The sequence below is a fragment of the Dinoponera quadriceps genome, unplaced genomic scaffold (genome assembly GCF_001313825.1).
Source record: "Dinoponera quadriceps isolate SergipeBrazil2010 unplaced genomic scaffold, ASM131382v1 scaffold1114, whole genome shotgun sequence".
NCBI classification, from domain to species: domain Eukaryota; kingdom Metazoa; phylum Arthropoda; class Insecta; order Hymenoptera; family Formicidae; genus Dinoponera; species Dinoponera quadriceps.
In genome coordinates, this window is record NW_014555649.1 from 12,267 (window position 1) to 31,724 (window position 19,458).

Here is a 19,458-nt window from a genome sequence, read left to right on the forward strand (position 1 = left end):
TTATAACATTCTTCAAGGTTTCAAAGTTATAGAAAAAAACACCTAATAATATAATATTTAAAAGGAATTTCAATTTTTCCGACAATATAAAATATAAAAATAAGAAATTATTGTAAAAATATCTTTTATTATTTTATTTTTATATTTCATATTTATCTTATAATTTATTATAATAATTAAAATATTGCCTATATTTTTCAAACTTTCTTAGATAAAAAGTTCATGCAGTTTTGGAGCAATTGCTGGACAGTTTATTAACTTCTGTCTAATAAATGAGAAGTAAAACTATTTGAGAACCCATTCAAGATATAACGCTTTTCCTGCGCACAAAAGATGCGCAAAATCTGAACTTGTTTACTAAACAAAAACAGAACAATAAATGAATAAAAAACGATTTAATTGATTAATAAGCAAACTTATTGCTCATGAAATGGGCAGTTTTGCCTTAGAAATATCTCTGAATAAAAGCTCTATCAATTCTTATACATTTCTTACGCAATATTGTTACAACTACAATGAGAATGCATTAATATTAAACAGTAACTGGATGAGTGTCTAGAAAAACTGCATATATTTCCACCACGATATAACTAAATAATTTTATTGTTATTTTTTGTTTCAATACATAAAAAAATTTTTTAAAAATTGAAATTCAAGGATACAATTTATGATACGAAATTTGTTAACTCATATTATCTGCTTCTTGAAATGTCTCGAGCCGACATCCGGCATTATCTAACAATATCGTTACGAACAAGATTGATCTCGTTAAACTCGATAAAATTAATCTCTGTGTTCTCTAAAATCATAATTTAAAGAGGTTCTAGCACTGAGTGCCGTATTTCCAATGGCGCATAAGGGGGTCTCTTATAATTTTATTATTTGTCAAGCAACATTTCTTTTCTATATATTTATTGCACTTTAATCAAATAATAAATGATAATTTAAAACGAAGCTGAGGTTTAAATGTATACATACAATATTACAAATATGAAAATATTATTTTTCTTATTAATATATTTATACATCAATCAATCTAATAGAAATGCAGAAAAAAGTATATAAATGTTTAAATATATGCTTACATATATGTGTATATATCTTGAATATTACTATAAATTATGAACTTTCCACGGTATTTTCAAAACAAAACAGTCAATAATTTTGAAATTTGTCTATATCTGTATATTAATTTTTAATATTACAATAGTTTTTACAATAGTTTTTTAAACTTCCATTTTATACACAAATGTGTCAAATTCGATGAAATTTATAACATTATAAATTATATTATAAAGTACATTATTAAGTTTATAATTAAATATCTTAGAAACGGTGCGGTAAAGATTATTGAAATTTCTGTTGCGCATTGTTAGTCGATTTAACTTTCGTATCATGTATATGTCATATGTTTATCTCATATTTGATCAAACTAGCTGGAACCTCTTTAAAAATTCACGACCTGCCTCGAACAAGTATCGAAGAAAGAAACCCTCGCTGGACGACTCCGGGTCTCAGAAGCGAGTAGTTTCGTGCCAGTTCTCCGACGAATCCTAGAGATCCAGAGGTCGGAGAGGAGATTCGTTAGACTCTCGCTTTGCCAACGAACTCGCGTCGAAGCGATCGATGACGGCGCGCAGCGCAGCAAAACGAAAGAAACGAGGTGGCTCGCGGCCTCTTCCTGCAGCCGACACCTGCCCGCTCCAGCGGTGTCGTAACTCGTCTGACATCCTCATTGCCGAAAACAGAAACTGCTCGGTATCGGTCGGTCGGTCGGTCGGTCGGTTGGTTGCACCGGTATCTCATAACGGCTCGCGCGCCGCGAAAATGGCACTTTAAATTGCATGGTTACATCGACGCCTTATTAACACGCGGACATGCGGGGCTCAAACCGAGGCGCTTCGTTTCTGGGAAGTGGCACAGGAAGCATAGATTCGAGGGGACATCCTCGGGCGTCTCGCTTCAGCTCGGTCGCCTCGTCGTCGTCGTCGTCGGCGAGATCGCTCGTCACCGTCGATTATCAATCTCCGGTGAAACTCCCTCGCGAAGACTCGCGATTGACCGCGACGAACCATTTCCCGACGCACATCACGCTCGTCAAAGTTACACGGAGCGGCGCTACTGAAACTCGTTTATCTCGGGAATGACGGTCCCGCAATCGATTCAATTAATCTGACGAAATCGTCCTTCTCTCGAAGACGCTCGTCACCCGTTTATTTATATACGTTGAACGCTTATTTTGCGCAGAGTCTGTTGAATTCATGAGACGCGGTGAAACGAAAAAGCCGAGCAAGTTCTTCGCTCTTCCCCCTCTCCTCCTTCTCTCGCTCTCTTTCTCTCTCTCTGTCTCTCTCTCCTTCTTTCGCGCGGTCGATCATCAATTCATTAAATTCGTTTAATTAATTCTTCAATTTCGAGGTTCGACGCGCCAAAGATACGGACAAGTTTTCCGCTCCTCCGCGCTATCGGCCGCGGTCGCGTATGAAAGGAGGCGGGGAACTTAGAATCTCTGAGGTCTGCTACGTCTATTTATAGCGTGCACCATACTAATGTACACGCACACGTGTGCAGCCGCACACTGGTCTCCGAGAATAACGGGCTTTTATACGTTGCACTGAATATCCCTCGCGGACGGTGGAGCCTGCGTAAGCCTCTCTCTTTCTCTCTCTCTCTCTCTCTATGCTCTCTTTCTCTCTCTTCCCTCACTCGCCTCTTGTCCACCCACCCTCGCTTCTCCTCGTGTAGCTCATGCACGCGTGCGAACGCACGTGCGACATGCGCGGCACACACGTGCTCTCTTCCTTCCTCCGTCGCTGTTAAACTCGTCCGAGGACGCGCGTTACGCGATTTCCCGAGCGACGCACAATTTTCGTCACAATGAAAAGACACTGGCGAGATAAAAACTTTTTGACCGAGGGAAATAAAGGTTGCGGAAAGAAGCTGACGATTGACGGGCCGGTACGAACAGACTCCGATGCAGTTCGAGTGCTCAAATTGCATTTCACGAATTCTTTCCTTTTTCGCGGAAGAAGCTGAAGGACGCCTCATTTTTCGCTTCAGATTCGAACGATAGAGATATCTCAATTCCAATAAAAATCTCCATTAATCTACTTCGTTCCTCTTTTCCTATATACACTGAGAAAAAGATGTCTTCAAATTTAATAAATTTTATTGCGTATAAACAAATTTCATCATCGGCATGCATCAAAGAAACTCATGTTTCGATTAACAAATACGATTGTTAGACTCTTCAACGAATATGTATCTTTATCTTTTTGAAGCAAAAGATAATTTTCTTATATAGAAATTAAATTGTTTCATTTCACATATTTATTGTGACCAAATAATATTTTATTTGATTAAGAGATATTATTTCAAATAATAGCGTTCTCTCTGTTAAATAATAGAGTTTTCTTGAATGAGACAATACAATTTTTACTCGAACAAATAATATGTTGTATATGTTGTTTCTATGAAACAAATTTTAGTCAAATAAATGGAAATATTAAATCTAAAAAAACCTTTTTCTCTGTGTAGGGACAGTAAATTTACTTATTTTCAAAAATTTCTTTATCTGCGATGAAGGTAAATTCTGGTCCGGATTTTGTTACTGAAATATAGTTTGGATTTTTGTCTTTCAGAAAATAATTTCAGCCATCACCTATCATCTCCCGGAGGTAGGTTGAGGATGGAAATAACCTTGCAAAACACCTTTTTAATTTATTGTCTCATCTTTTAAATTAATTAATTAAAAATAATAATAAATAAAAAATGAAAAACAAAGATAAGATATTGTTGCCAAAAGTTCAAATCGTTGAAAATGATTCCCGTTAAAATATGATTCATCAGGTGTACGCCAAGCATCACTCAAGATAGACATTCCGACTATTTTTCAGAGAAAACAGCTGGTCGGAAAATATTGATTTTAAATTGTTTGAGTTCCTTGGGTTCAAATTATCCTGAAACAATAATTAAATCTCACAGATATTAATATGTTTGCAACTCAAAGCGGCTTAAATTTTGTAAAATACTCTTTTGGAGGAATAATTAGAGGAAGAATACCAAAGCTAATATATAAATGGAAAATGGACATACTAATATATATTTTATGGTTATAAAGTACAGAATTCGATCGAACAGTATATGAACTTCGTCTACTGCGTACAGTACGGAGCTGAAGCAGCAGTTTCTGTTTACAAATGCATTTGGTTATATTATTAGCGTTAACTGATTTTTCGATATATTGAAGTTGTTTTCGAGATATCTTTTTTATAAGTTTTTAAGTAATAGATTAGCGATAAGTTTATATATTTTAATTTATTGGACAATACTGTTATAACGTAAATTTAAAGCATTTTAAATCACTTTGGATTTTGTACCAATCTTTATCCTCTGTTACTGAATCACGCGAGAAAGATTAAGGTTAGGTTGTTCAGTGAACCGATATATCTGAGTTTACTGGACTTTCGATCGACATGTCTCAACTTTGCTGTGAAATGTCATCTCACAGAATATAGGTTGCATTCCAATATTCACTCCCAGTGCAGAAAGTCTATAGTATACGTAACTATGAACTATAGATTTTCAGCGTTTGCTGAATAATTTTGGAACACAGCTATAGTCAAAGCTACCGGTGACTGATTTTCCCATGTTTAGTATTGTTTCTTTAGTCGGCAAGAAAAAATCAGAACAACCTTTTCTACATAATAAAAAACATGTACGATTAAAGATAACACATGCAAGGATAATAATAATAAATATCCAAAATAATGTAATTTTCAATGTTTTTATTTCACTTTTGGACAATTTCCTGGCAGGTATCATGGATATGTCGATTTTCGGGTCTACCTTCTCGAAACGTCATTTCTCTAACTTCTTAAAAAGCAATTATTTGCAAAACATAACAATTTTCCAAGAACTATAATGTATTTTGGTAGAGAAATATTGCCTGCTTTGCATCCACGCATATAAAATTTAATTCTATACCTTTAATATAGTTTCAGGGTCTGATGTGGCCGATCTTAATACTTTTCTTCTATATCGTGTAACTTGCTTTTCCTCGTTACAGATCGTTGTATGGAGGACAGTGCTGTTGCATTGTGTCGCATCACGTCGCGTTGCATTGCGTTGCGTTGCGTTGCATTGGAAAGGCAATTGGTTCTCTCTCTCTCTCTCTCTCTCTCGTTCTCTCCCTCGTTGCAGTAACGAGATTTGCTTTTTCCGCGCCGGTGCGGCGCAGCGAGACCGGTCACGGCGTCAGTAAATTGACCGATAATGTTGCTTGGCACTGATTGCTGGATAGCAATGATGGATGCTCGAAGAGGTGGGCCGCCTTTTCCTCCCCGTGCGTCGCCTGGCCGTGCGGCGGCTTGCCTGTCCTGTCCTTTGCCTTTACGTGCACGCCAAGGTCGCTAACCTTACGAGCCCTCGGGTGCTGTTTGGCGCCACACTCTCCTCGTACTTTTAGTCTGCCCCTGTTACCGCGGTCTGCTCGCCGATAACGGAGAAAACCGACGCACGTGGAGGAAGCGAGAGCCGGCCGTTCGCCAGATCATCGCCGCTGACGAGATATTTATAGTTTTCGGAAATGCTACCAGCGAACTCTCGATAACTGTCTCTCCCTCTTTCCCTCCTCTCCCTCTCTCTCTCTCTCTCTCTCTTTCTTTCTCTTTTTATCCACGCATTCCACTCGTTGATGGGAAACTGTATCGCAGCAATGTTCTCGCAGTCACGCTCCAATCTCTCGATGATGAAAAATGATTCTCGCGTTGCACGATAAGTCGGGAAAAATACACGCCTGCACGGAAAAAGAAATTAGTCCTTAATCAAGAATAGATATTCTCATATATAAGCAAGAATATAACAATCTTCTTAGAAGATTTTTAGTCTTGAATTGAATTCAAGTGATACTTGCATCAATATAAATTCAATCAAGACTAAAAGTCTCCTAAGAAGATTATGATATTCCGGCTTATATATGAGAATATCTATTTTTTATTTAAGACTAACTTTTTTTTCCGTGTGACAATTTATTCCGTGCAGGCGCATTTAACGTTAAACACCGACTACAAACAACGTTATATCAATATTTAATAATTTTTCATTCAACAATGTAACTGTCGCGTACAACACGTGTTACATTAAACTTGTTCAGTGGGAAATTGTTATATTGATATAATGTTATATTGTTATATTGATATAATGTTATTTTTACTTGATATTGTTACTTGATATTTATCGGAATATGGCTGCCTAATTTCAAGTTCCAAGTTTCTCTGATATGAATGTATGATGATTTCAGTTTGAGAATCAAAAAAGTATATTTAGTAGGGCTAGAATTATTCGACATTTTCGAAACTTCGACATAATTCGACATTTAACGATCAAGTTCGAAGATTCGTAGACGAATTACTTGAAGTTTCGTACTCTATTCGATGTTTCGGAACATCGAAGTTGTTAATGGAACCAATTTCGGAGAGTTCAACAAAATACTGTATTATTAGAGTATTAATTTAACCCGGATAACATTAAAGCGTCCTAAGATGTCGTAAAGACGTTTCAGACAATGAGATCGTCCAAAAGACATCTTCGAGACATCTTTTAAACATGTTATTTGGATATTTTTAGTATAATTCTAAGATTTGTATTTGTTTAGTTTAACATGAAGTGAAGGAAGAAAGCACAAATAATAAATAATAAATCTCATTAATTTGATTTTTATATAAATGCAAATTTTGCCATAATATGTAACAGCATAACGCAATGCAAGAAAAAATAATATTCTTTAAGTCAGTAAATACGATTTATTATGCTTATAAAGTGAACACGTGTACTTTCTAAAAATAGTTCCTGAAATTTTGAATATTCAAACATTCGAATATCCGAATTTTCAAATATTCAAATATTCGAATTCTCGAGTTTTCAAATGTCCGAATATTCGAATATCCCAATTTCAAATTTTCACATCTAAAAATTTCACTATTCGAATATAATGTATCAATGTTCAGAAATTCGAAGAACTTGAAATAAAATTTCCAGGCCTGATGTTTCGCTGTGTGCCCAGAATACGGGCTCTGATCTTTCTCCCTGAGATGGATCGACGATTCCCGGATCGGGGGAGAATAGCTCGTAGTTACCTTGATGACATAATCGGGCGTTGAATTTTCGTAATTTCGGTACGCGAGCAAGTGCGCGCGACATTAATCTCGCTCAGCTTATCTCGCGGAAGCGAAATAAACCGCCGCGCCGTTTATTATCATCGACGAGAAAGGGTAGACGCGTTATCCTCCGGCCGGGCTTTAACAGCGGCTATTTTCTAAATCGACGAATCAGCAGGCGCGGACGCGCCACAAAGGCGGAGGCCGAAGGAGGCCGAGCGTTCGTGCCGTAATTTTCGATATATGCGGATATACTCGTGTGCGTCTCTCGCGCGCGCTCCAGATCTTATCCCAAGCCTCGCGAGAATTTCCTTCCCTGTTATCTTTAATGTCGCCGATCGTGCATCGCTCGGCACCGGAATGCGCGCCGCTCCGGTTTCAACCGCAAGCGACGAGCGGCAAAAATCCCAGAACATTATTAAAACCAGTTTATTAAAACCACGCGCGTGCGCGCGCGCCCGCGCGATGCCATCCGCGGCTCGTCTCCGCGCGATCGCGTTGTAATTGCGCGCGATTTATTATCGCCGATCGAATCCGAACGATCCGCGCGCCGATTGCTTGCCCGTGGAAAAGCGTCCAAAGATAATCTAAAGACTTAGTCTTAAAATGGGATTAAAATGGGAGAATACCGTTCTCCTAATTTCTACGCGGAAAAGAGAACTTAGCTCAACCCACGCTTGAAAACTAACTCCCACAGGTGAAAATTAGTCCATATGATGCGACTGAAATTTAGTTAATTCAGCTGATCCTTTTTGTCCTTGCGTCTAATTTTTAGTCCTCACAGCTGAAAACTAGATCTGATAACTAAATTTCAGTTGTATTACATGGACGGCTAATTCTTTTCTCCCGTGCAATCTCTCTTCTTTTCCGCCTCAAAGAACACTAAATGCACAAGTAAAAAGATAAGTTTTTTTCTTTTTAAATCACAGAATTTGTCCAAATAGACCAATTTTTTAAATTCTGAATTTAAAACGTTAAACGTTGAATTTAGAGAGAAGAAAGGATAAAAAGAGCTCACGTGATTTCTGAAGAACGGGGAAAAATTCGAATCAAAGTGTTAGAAAGGAAGCTGGTCAACTGGATGGGTTTAAGTAGAAAAAGACCCTGGTCAGACGGACGGCTGGATCAAGTGGAAAAAGACTTCTGGTCGCGGCCGCTCATGTCGCTCGTGAAGGAAGTCGTCTGGCCGGACACGTTGAAAGTACAGCAGCTGCCATCTAACGTGTGCCGGTTCCCGTCGGTCGGGATGATAAAATAGAGTGCGCCGGAGTAGTCGATGACGCATCGTCCGGGGGACGGGAAACACGCATCGGTCTCGCGGATATACCCCTCCGACGACGCGTGTGTGTTGCCGCGCGATGAATCAGGCCGCGCCAGTGTCGTGTATTCCTGCGGGGAAGATGTCAAAGGCGAAGAAGGTGCTGGACGAGGCGCGGGAGATCCAGAATCCCGAGCTGGATCTCGCGGATAAGGGCATCGGGACGTTCGAGGAGATGCCGGGATTGCGTGAGTTCATCCGACATCATCGCGCGCCGATCGCCAAATTAGGCAACTTGTCGCGGCTGGTTTTTCGAGCGAGCGAGCGAGCGACCCGCGGCCATTCCTCGCTCTGACCACGTGGGCGTGCCGGCGCATGCGCGCTCGCGTTCTCCGTTTGAATTTTGACAACTCCAGAGTTGTGCGCGCGAACGACAAACAAAATATGTAGGCTCGGACGCGATGAAAGGAATAAGGAAGAAGGAATTAAATATACGGGGAATTAGAACTGAGATGTTAGGAATTAATTATGGTTTAAGATACAATAAAAGGAATACAGAATGAGATACGAGAACGCGCTAGAAAAATAGTCTTGCAGTCGTAGCTAAAATTATCTAGATATGAGAAATTAACTAAAATGGATAAATGACTAGCAAACACTTCAATGACACATACCCTATAAGCGCGTAATATTATTCAATATTAAGTAATATTTCCGGAATATTAATAGATGGTTATATGTCCACCCCCAATATTATTTAAAAAATAATATTATTTAATGGTATTGTAATATCATATATTTTTTAAATATTCAACTCTATATATAATATATATAATTGTTTTTATTATTTCAAATGTATTGCAATACCAATTGTTTTAATATATAAATAAAGTCGAAATAATTTTGTATAAAAATACGTTTTACACAAAAAAAATTATACATATATGTATATAATATTAACTATTTTTTTATCTCGTTACTTAAAAAAATACTTCAATATTATGTACATTAAATTTTCTCACGGTAATACGGTAAAACATTCTTCTCTTTTCTTGACGCTTCGCAACAAATCCGAAATGAGGCCGGGCTTTATCATGTCATTGTGTTTCAGTGAACATGATCAATGTAACGAGGCTGACGTTAAGTCACAATAAGATTCAAGGTAAAGCCCTTACGTAATTCTCCGCATGCGGAATGTTAACGCTACATTGCATCCGTCCGAATCGATTGATCACGCCGACGACCGCTTTTTTCCGGTAATACACAGCGGTGCCACCGGGTCTCGCAAATCTGGTCAACCTGGAAATTTTGAATCTCTTCAACAATCACATCACCGAGCTGCCCATCTCGCTGTCGCAAATGCCGAAGTTGCGGATCCTCAACGTCGGGTCGGTAAACGGCTTCCGTAAAAACGCGTGCGCGCACTTTATTAACTAAAATCGTCGCGCGACGAACACCCACCCGTTTTCTTTCGAATCGCAGAATGAACCGATTGGATGTGCTTCCCCGCGGCTTCGGCGCGTTTCCGGTCCTAGAGGTGTTGGATCTCACGTACAACAATCTCAGCGAGAAGAATCTGCCCGGCAACTTCTTCATGATGGGTTAGTCTTAGGGTCGACCGATCGTAATTTCCTCGCGAATCGCGCGTTTTAATTTTTCTCTTCTCCTCAGAGACCCTAAGAGCTCTCTATTTGGCCGATAACGATTTCGAGTACTTGCCGCCCGAAATCGGCCAGCTGAAGAATCTCCAAATTGTAAGAATCCCCCTTTTATGATTCATCCTCATTTTTTCCTCATTCCTCGCGAAAAGGGTTCATTTACGTGCGAGTCTCTTGATTGATGTCTGTTTTTAGCTCGTGCTGAGGGAGAATGATCTGGTCGAGTTGCCGAAAGAGATTGGGGAGCTGACTCGTCTCAGGGAGTTGCATATCCAGGGCAATCGTTTGACGGTGCTGCCGCCCGAAATAGGTAGATAGATAGATAAATAGATAAGAAAAACAGATAAATAGATAGATAGAGGCAAACGTGTTAAGCGACTCGATCGATCGCGACGGTGGCGATGAAGCGGATATTTCGTATTCTTTTTTTTAACTTGACTATAACTTAAATAAATTCTGCTTAGTTGCGAATTCGGTCTCTGACTTTTTAAATTTCTCTCTGACACCATCCGTTTTTCGACGTTCCATTCTGCAAATCTTTGTATAAATTGCGTCTATAAAAACCTGTGTTGTTTTTCACTGTCTTTCTATTTGCGAAATTACATTTTCTGTGTACTAAAAGAGCACCCCGTTAGTAAAGATTATTATTGTTATTATTAGTCGATGTTCTCGCAGGGAACTTGGATCTGGTGGGTAACAAGGCGGTGTTCCGGATGGAGTTCAACCCGTGGGTCACCCCAATCGGCGACCAGCTGCAAGTGGGCATATCTCACGTTATGGACTACATCCGGTCGGAAACTTATCGATAGTAAGTGCCCGTATCATCATCAGATCTGATCGTCCCGACGATCATCAAGGACGATCGACAGCTACGTCAGTCGTCTCGAATCGCGCGTGCACCATTTTCTCGCGAATTCTTTTTTCTCTTCGTCGTCGTCGTCGTCGTCGGCGTGTGCGATTTGAGAAGATTGACGTAGTTATTGATCAGGTGAAACGTAGACGCGAAAGATGAGTTTTTCGACGTCACCTGTCGCTTTTTGCAGCGTGTACAGTCGACACCAAAACGCCAAAGGACCGCCACCGCCCATCGAGAACGACAAGAGCAAGAAAATTTCGCGCGCACGTTGATGCGCCACGTATATGCTGTGTGTGTTCGGTCACGTATTAATCAAATATATTATCTCGAATAATAACATAATAGTCTCGAATGAAGATACTATTTTCGCAAGCCATATNGTTATTAATTTATGAGTAATACGATTAATTACCTGGGAAAAAATTTTCTATATTTTATAGAATTAAATATAATTATATATAATTAGGTATAATTATATATAACTGTATATAATTATATATGAAGCGATGATATAGAGAGGGAGAAAAAGAGAGAGAGAGAGAGAGAGAGAGAGAGAGAGAGATATACAGTTATATATGATTATATATAAACGCGTATATAAAAATACATATTACGAATTATGTATATGATTATACATATATATATTAATATATAATTATATATGTATAGACATATTCTGTATATATTTATATATAAGAAATGTTTTCCCGGATAAAAAGCTAAGTCCAATGTCCAAGTGCTAATCGGTGCCTTTTAGAATAGGTTCGATGATAACAAGAAACAATAATATACGCATTTATATTGTTATAAATTTTCTAATTGTTTATTGAAGTAACATATACGCATATATATACGCATGTATTATTAATTAATATGTAACTCCAAGAAAAAAGAAATATACGAAAAATTTATATTCTCTCCATAGTACTCTCCGCGTTTTTGATTTTTAGTTTCTTTTTACTTGCAGTTACGAGTTTTTACGTATGGTGTCAACGATTCATCGACTCTCAGATACGTTCCTAGACTACAAAAGCATTTCCTTGAGTGCGACAAAAAAAGTTTATCGACGAGGATGGGATTCGAACCCACGCGTGCAGAGCACATTGGATTAGCAGTCCAACGCCTTAACCTCTCGGCCACCTCGTCCACGATTGCAGTATCCAAAAATGCACCTGGTACGGGGGTGGCAACCCTTTGTTAATGCAAAATTCTTTTTCAGCCTGTCGAGGCGAGATTTATTGTTAAATTCGCATACGTAACTTTTAACTAACGGAAACCACGCCTTCCATTCCGTAGCGAGTCGCGAAATCCCCTCATTCCTTCTCAATCGATTTGAATTTTTTGTAACGCGGCGCACATGCTTATTTTGCTTCGAAAAAAAAATGTTTACTCAAGCCTCCTAGATTCTCATGCTGATTCCTGTCGTTTCTCCGGGCAACGTAAACAAAAACACAAAACATATCGTCTCGTCAGTTCGATCTCGACGCCCGACCATCCAACGTTGTTCGTTTATCCCACCTCCGGCTGCAAATCAATTCTCCGTTCCCAATATGGTAAATATCGCATATATCGTAAAATCAATGAAATAATTCGACGATTACCGGTCTCGCATTTTCTCGCGGTTTGCAACCACTAAATCAAAAACGGGCGAAACGGGTATCCCGATCTCGTAATGATTCCGGACGTAGGACGTTCGGAAGTCACAATTATACCGAAGCAATTGCGAGACAGATGTCCGATAAGATAGGCTAATTCGATCCGAAAAAAAAAAAAACGACAGCGTGAGGTACTCTCAGTACACATCGGCCAAGGAGGCGTGCAGATGGGCAACGCCTGTTGGGAGCTGTATTGTCTGGAACACGGCATACAACCCGACGGTATGCTGCCGCCGCAAAATTGCGCGAGCGACGAAGGCTTTCAGACTTTCTTCAGCGAGACCGGCGGCGGCAAATACGTGCCCCGAGCCGTCTTCCTCGACCTCGAACCCACAGTGATAGGTAAATTGTTCATGATGTCCGAGTGATAACGTTCTCTATAATATGTTCGGGCGGAATTCCGCTTGAAAAATAGAGTTACAGCCGAGCTACTTGAATTCAAGCGACTTTTTACTCGTACAAGGTAAATTTTCTATTCTGAATTATTAAGTGGATACTTTTATTCGACATTGCAGAGTGATTTTATTACCTGCATCATAAGAGGAACGAATTCACTCTAATTGATAGAAATTCGCTCGTATTCAAGGTTGGGTAATAACTAATTGATCAATTAAAAGTTAATGTATAGGGTAGTCCGATATTTCCCGGGGAGAAACCTACGCATCATGCGGCCTATTTACAGACCACATCATGTCTAGTACTCACGTACCGCTAAAAAAAAATTAATTTATGAAGTTAAAAAGTTAATAACTTTTAACTTAATTTAGTTAATCTTAGTTAATCTTAAGTGAGTTAACCTTTAATTTAAACTAGTTATTTAAAATATATTTAACTTTAATTTATTAACTTTTTTATATAAGTTAAAGTAATTTGTCAATATTAAAATCATTGCCCCTAAGCTGCTTAATAAAAAATAAGAAAAATCAAAACTAACATCAACAAATTTTTTTCCTTGAATCCTGAACACAAAACAATTGATATTTTCTTGTGATAGACTATTTCGTCATTATTTCAGATAAATTTAATATGTGATAAAAAAGTTTTATTTATTATATGTTTATAAATATATACACATAATAAGTAAAACTTATATATATATATATATATATATATATATACACATATATGATATTGCATAACTTTTAACTTAACATAAAAATTAAAAAAATTAAAATTAAAAAATTTAAACTAAAAGTTAACTAATTAATATATATANATTACTCGAGTAAAAGAAAAGTGCTCGTCCAATTTTACAAGTTTGCTGAATCAATCACAAACATTATTTTGTGGATAAACCTTTTTATTTAAAAGTATAATGCAAAAAATCTTTGCATGTTTTCTCGCGTCTGACGTCATTAAACAAGAACAATCACAGCGATTACTCCGGAGATTTAAATTAATAAAAAAAAAAAAAATTAAAATTAAAAAATTTAAACTAAAAGTTAACTAATTAATTAATTAATTAATAGATTAACTAATTAATTAATTAATTAATATAATTAAAAAAATAAAATTAAAAAAATTACACTAAAAGTTAATTAATTAATTAATTAATTAGTTAACTTTTAGTTTAAATTTTTTAATTTTAATTTTTTTTTTTTTTATTAATTTAAATCTCCGGAGTAATCGCTGTGATTGTTCTTGTTTAATGACGTCAGACGCGAGAAAACATGCAAAGATTTTTTGCATTATACTTTTAAATAAAAAGGTTTATCCACAAAATAATGTTTGTGATTGATTCAGCAAACTTGTAAAATTGGACGAGCACTTTTCTTTTACTCGAGTAATCAATAAATAGTCGCAAAATTAACATTGACAAAATCATGAGAAAAGAGATTGGAAAATAAAGTTCCATGTCAAATTAATTTTGCGACTATTTATTGGATTTTTATTGATTGTTCGAATAAAAGAAGTGTTCGTTCAATTTCATAAGTGTGCTGGATCGATCACAAATGTCATTTTGTGGGTATATCTTTTTATTTGAAATATTTTATTTGAAAATATAACGCAAACAATCTTGTCATGCGTTTTCTCACTTCTGACGTCATTAAGCAAAGACTAGTCACAGCGACTACTCCGGAGCCTTAATAGCTAAAAATAAAAATGAACTTATCTAATTTTGCTCATATGGAATAAGAATCTGAGATTTTTCTATTCTGAATGTCGGTTAACAATTTGAGTTCATTCTTGCAATTTCGAGTGGCGGTATTGACTACATCCAGCAGAACATTTATTTTGCAACTATTTGAAGTTTTCCATCATACTGAGATTAAATTATTCTTTTTAGCTGCACTGCTGAATTGGTACAATAAGTTAGAACGAGATATAAAATATACTTGTCTCGCTCTAAATTGTTTCAACAGTGCAGCTGAAAAGAATAGATCGCTAGAAAAATAAGTCCAATCTCAGCGCGGAAAACTTTCAACAGTTATCAAATAAACGTTCTGCCGAACTCTGCCACTTTCACTTCGACAAGATTTTGTCTTCATTCTTACTTGAGTAACTTCATTCCGCGAAATTTCAAGGGTTGAGCGGCAATTGAGTTGAATAAAATTCCGAATTCCATTCGGAATGCCGAAGCTGCTCGTTCTTCGTTGCAAGATTTTCTTCTATCTCGCGAACTTGTCGATCGATCGATCGTTCATCCTCAGACGAGGTGCGCACGGGAACCTACCACCAGCTGTTCCACCCCGAGCAACTGATCTCCGGCAAGGAGGACGCCGCGAACAATTACGCGCGCGGTCACTACACCCTCGGCAAGGAAATCATCGACCTGGTGCTCGACCGGATCCGCAAGATAGCCGACATGTGCTGCGGCCTCCAGGGCTTCCTCATCTTCCACGCTTTCGGCGGCGGTACCGGCTCCGGCTTCGCCAGTCTGCTAATGGACCGTCTGTCGACGGACTACGGCAAGAAGGCGAAGCTGGAGTTCGCCATCTACCCTTCGCCGCAGATCTCCACCGCCGTGGTGGAGCCGTACAACGCCATCCTGACGACCCACACCACCCTGGAGAACTCGGACTGCGCGTTCCTCGTGGACAACGAAGCGATCTACGACATTTGCCGGCGTAATCTCGACATCGAGCGGCCGACCTACACGAATCTGAATCGGCTGATCGGCCAGATCGTCTCGTCGATCACGGCGTCGCTGAGATTCGACGGCGCCCTCAACGTCGACCTCACCGAGTTCCAGACCAACCTCGTGCCCTATCCTAGAATACACTTCCCCTTGGCGACTTACGCGCCGATCGTGTCCGTCGAGAAGGCTTACCACGAGCAGTTGACGGTGATGGAGCTCACCTCGGCTTGCTTCGAGCCGGCCATGCAGATGGTCAAGTGCGACCCACGCAGGGGCAAGTACATGGCCTGCTGTTTGCTGTACCGAGGCGACGTCGTCCCGAAGGACGTGAACGCCTCTATCGCGACCATCAAGACGAAAAGGTCGATACAGTTTGTCGATTGGTGCCCGACCGGATTCAAGGTTAATCGTTCGGTCCCTTTTCGCGACTCGCGATTCGGGCGGCGTAAAATAACTATTTACTCGAATCGTGAAATTTTCACCCTTCTAACTCGGTTTTTCTTAAATTCAACTGACTGATCGGCTTCGGTGTCGGAATGACAGGTAGGGATCAATTATCAGCCGCCAACTGTGGTGCCGGGCGGAGACCTCGCGAAGGTGCAACGAGCCATGGCCATGTTGGCGAACACCACAGCCATCGCCGAGGCGTGGGGCCGGCTGAATCGGAAATTCGATCTGATGTTCAGCAAACGAGCGTTCGTGCACTGGTAAATATTCCTGATATAGATTCTCACTTCGCGAAGTTACACAGTAAATTTTGTGATACAAACGATCCATCCAAAGTGAATATGTTAAAACTACAGGTTGAATTTGTTTTTAACACCGGAACATATTTTCACCTAATGCGTAAATATGTTAAAAAGTAATATGTTAGCAAGCTGAATATAAGATTAACTTTATATATTTGTATATACTTCTTAACATATTCCCTATGTTAACGTAACACAAAAATTTCGGTGTATCATTGTCTGTATTACAAATTTTTTTACTATATAGGGAGTCGATTGTGTATCTCAAAAAATGGTGAGAATCACAAAAGTGAGCATTCCTTTGGATTGAATAACTTTCACCCATAAAAACATGATGTATCTCAGTGAGACTGCTCGATAGGTAATCTCGTGTCGAATGATATCAAACGGTGTCACGGAAGTATTATATTTTCACTTTACGTATAGCCAATCACGCGTATTTATTCACATAAGATGAAAGTACAAGAGATGTATAGAAAAAAATAGTCTTAAATCAAGAACAGATATTCTCGTATATAAGTAAACATATTATAATCTTCTTAAAAGATTTTCAGTCCTAAATTGAGTTCAAGTAATACTTGCATCAATACAAATTCAATCAAATCAAGACTAAAAATCTTCTAGGAAGATCTTATGTATAATCTTGCTTATATATGAGAATATCCATGTTCTTGATTTAAGGCCCAGTAGTCGTTATTTAATGATGTCAGAAACGAGAAAACTTAAATATTTTGCGTTATATTTCCAAATAAAACGATGTACCCACAGAATAATATTTGTAATCGATTCAGCAAACTTGTAAAATTAGACGAACACTTTTCTTTTATTCGAATAATCAATAAGTATTCGTGAAATTAACATTGACAGAATCATGAGAAAAGAGATTGGAAAAGAAGGTTCCGTATTAATTTTAAAAGAAGGTTCAAATTAATTTTGCCGCTATTTATTAATTGTTCGAGTAGAAGAAAAGTTTTCGTCCAATTTTACAAGTATATTTGATCGACCACAAATGTCATTTTGTGAATATATCCTCTTATTTGAATATATAGCGCAAAAAATCTTGGCCTCCCGTTTTTTCACTTCTGACGTCATTAAACAAGGAAGTCGTAGTGATTATTCCGGAGCTTTAAAACTAATTTTTTTCTGTATAAAAAGATATACATCGAAACCTACATAGTAAAAAATTTGCGTTGAAAACGATTTGAAATTTTGTGTTAATTTACCATGGGAATGTGTTAAAATATATATTGACAAGTGGTAACAACATACATTGACAAAGTGAATTTGTTAATTTAACATTATATTTATTTATCTTTTATCACATCCCCCATGTTAAAATAACACCAAATTTCAGTTATTAATACAAAATTTCTTACTGTGTAAATTTACGCGTTGACTACTGACGCCGTATGTTTTTCATCGTGCCCTATTTTTGCGAGATTAGGATTAGGCGCGCATCATAAAAAAACATTTTGTACTTGTGTTAAAATCGGCCCTCGTTATAATTTTTTTTTATTTTTAACATACCCGTATGTTAATTTAACATATTGTGTTTATACGAGGGTGGATTAAATATAAACGAGCCTTTTGCAAAAAACCATACATTTTTCTTGTTTTTCTACATAATCCCCCATCTTATCTATACACTTCCTCCAATGGCTTGGTAATTTTTTAATCCCGGTATCATAAAAAGTTCGCGGACGTGTATCAAACCAATTGCACACGAACTGCTACACCTCCTCGTTCGTTGTGAAGCGCTGTTCACCAAGGGCTTCCTTTAATGGCCCAAACATATGGAAGTCGCATGGTGACAGGTTTGGGCTGTAGGGTGGATGTTCTAGGACAGTCCAGTGCATATCGGCCAATTTTTGTTGTGTTACTGCTGTGGTGTGGAGTCTGACGTTATCATGGAGAAGCAACACACTTCTGATCGGAATGCCGCGCCTTTTTGACCGATAGGCAGCTCGGACTGAAGTTTCTGAGAGATTTCAAGAGCAGTTAAGTGCCGATCGCCTTCGATGAGTTCTCGAAACGGCCTCGGTGTTCTGCGCTGTGATGCTGGTGCGGGGATGTTTTCAACACGCTCCCGTCCTTTTTTAAATTCGTTATACAACTACTTCATTCGAGCCCATGAAAGGGTTCTTTCTCCGAATTGTGGGAATAAACGGCGCCGAATTTCAGCAGCATTTATATTTTCGTTAACGAGAAACGTAATAATAACACGTTGTGCAACTGCGGGGTGTACCTTTTTCTCGCTCATCGTGATTACTGCTGAGAGTAAGAAGCATGTGGCGCGCTAACATTATTACTGCCTTCCACATGACCCCCCTCCACTGTCCAAAACATTGCAGACCCTTTACGCCACCGACGGGCGCACAATTTAAAAAGGCTCGTTTATATTTGATCCACCCTCGTATTATTTCAATTTGTGTTTCATCGATTTTCAATATATTAATTAATATATGTGTTAAAATAGCACATTTTATACTTCAGTGTCGATTAACATATTAATTTTGTGTTAATTGTTGATATAATGTGATATTTTTCAACATAGTGTGTCAAATTAACAGCAAAATTTGAGCGGGTCATTTGCGACATGCGATCAGTTAAAAATCTTTTACCACGTGGTCTCGTCGTACGATTTTCATAGTAATGCTTCGCGTCAGGTACATCGCTGAGAATATGGACGAGAGCGAGTTCAATGAAGCCAGGGAGGACCTGGCGGCGTTGGAGAAAGACTATAAAGAAGTCGCCGCGGATTCTCCTGATATCGGAGAGGAAGAACTTTAAGAGCCCTTCGGACAGCTTATTTATTTGCAGCGAGAATCGCACGCACCGAGAACGTGTGCACTCCGGTGGGATGAACGAACGTCGCGTGTGATCGTTTTTTCTCTCTTTATTTTATATATTTACACTTTTCATTTTGACTTTTTATTTACAATTTTATTTTATACGCATACACTTGTACATCGTTTTGTCCTCCTGTACATGTCCTTTGTATATCGCTTTATTATAGACGTGTCGCGGGATACCTGTGGATTCAGTC

The 19,458-nt window shown here is 38.4% G+C and overlaps 2 protein-coding genes and 1 non-coding gene across 3 annotated transcripts; 2 read left to right on the forward strand and 1 right to left on the reverse strand.

Annotated features, from left to right (window-relative positions):
• Nucleotides 1-8,449: 8,449 nt before the first annotated feature.
• Nucleotides 8,450-11,302, forward strand: LOC106745102 (ras suppressor protein 1). The gene is made up of 8 exons (XM_014620378.1): nt 8,450-8,663; nt 9,527-9,577; nt 9,683-9,803; nt 9,898-10,016; nt 10,087-10,169; nt 10,269-10,383; nt 10,749-10,881; nt 11,117-11,302. The coding sequence occupies exons 1-8, from the start codon at nt 8,516-8,518 to the stop codon at nt 11,199-11,201; spliced, it is 855 nt and encodes a 284-aa protein (XP_014475864.1). The 5' UTR covers nt 8,450-8,515; the 3' UTR covers nt 11,202-11,302.
• Nucleotides 11,303-11,993: 691 nt separating this feature from the next.
• On the reverse strand, nt 11,994-12,075 carry Trnas-gcu. Its single transcript has one exon. It is a non-coding gene; the product is annotated as a tRNA-Ser (tRNA).
• Nucleotides 12,076-12,709: 634 nt separating this feature from the next.
• Nucleotides 12,710-19,202, forward strand: LOC106745100 (tubulin alpha-1 chain-like). Its single transcript, XM_014620377.1, has 4 exons — nt 12,710-12,926; nt 15,236-16,065; nt 16,207-16,370; nt 19,079-19,202. The coding sequence occupies exons 1-4, from the start codon at nt 12,752-12,754 to the stop codon at nt 19,200-19,202; spliced, it is 1,293 nt and encodes a 430-aa protein (XP_014475863.1). The 5' UTR covers nt 12,710-12,751.
• The last annotated feature ends 256 nt before the right edge of the window (nt 19,203-19,458 follow it).

What these genes read in the sequence shown, in the direction of transcription:
- LOC106745100 (XM_014620377.1), top strand. Translation starts at nt 12,752, where the DNA reads ATGGGCAACGCCTGTTGGGAGCTGTATTGTCTGGAACACGGCATACAA. An exon ending in GGTGCCCGACCGGATTCAAG is followed by an intron (nt 16,066 to 16,206) that starts GTTAATCGTTCG and finishes TCGGAATGACAG; the next exon opens with GTAGGGATCAATTATCAGCC. An exon ending in AAACGAGCGTTCGTGCACTG is followed by an intron (nt 16,371 to 19,078) that starts GTAAATATTCCT and finishes GCTTCGCGTCAG; the next exon opens with GTACATCGCTGAGAATATGG.
- LOC106745102 (XM_014620378.1), top strand. Translation starts at nt 8,516, where the DNA reads ATGAATCAGGCCGCGCCAGTGTCGTGTATTCCTGCGGGGAAGATGTCA. An exon ending in AAGTCACAATAAGATTCAAG is followed by an intron (nt 9,578 to 9,682) that starts GTAAAGCCCTTA and finishes GGTAATACACAG; the next exon opens with CGGTGCCACCGGGTCTCGCA. An exon ending in CGGTCGGAAACTTATCGATA is followed by an intron (nt 10,882 to 11,116) that starts GTAAGTGCCCGT and finishes CGCTTTTTGCAG; the next exon opens with CGTGTACAGTCGACACCAAA.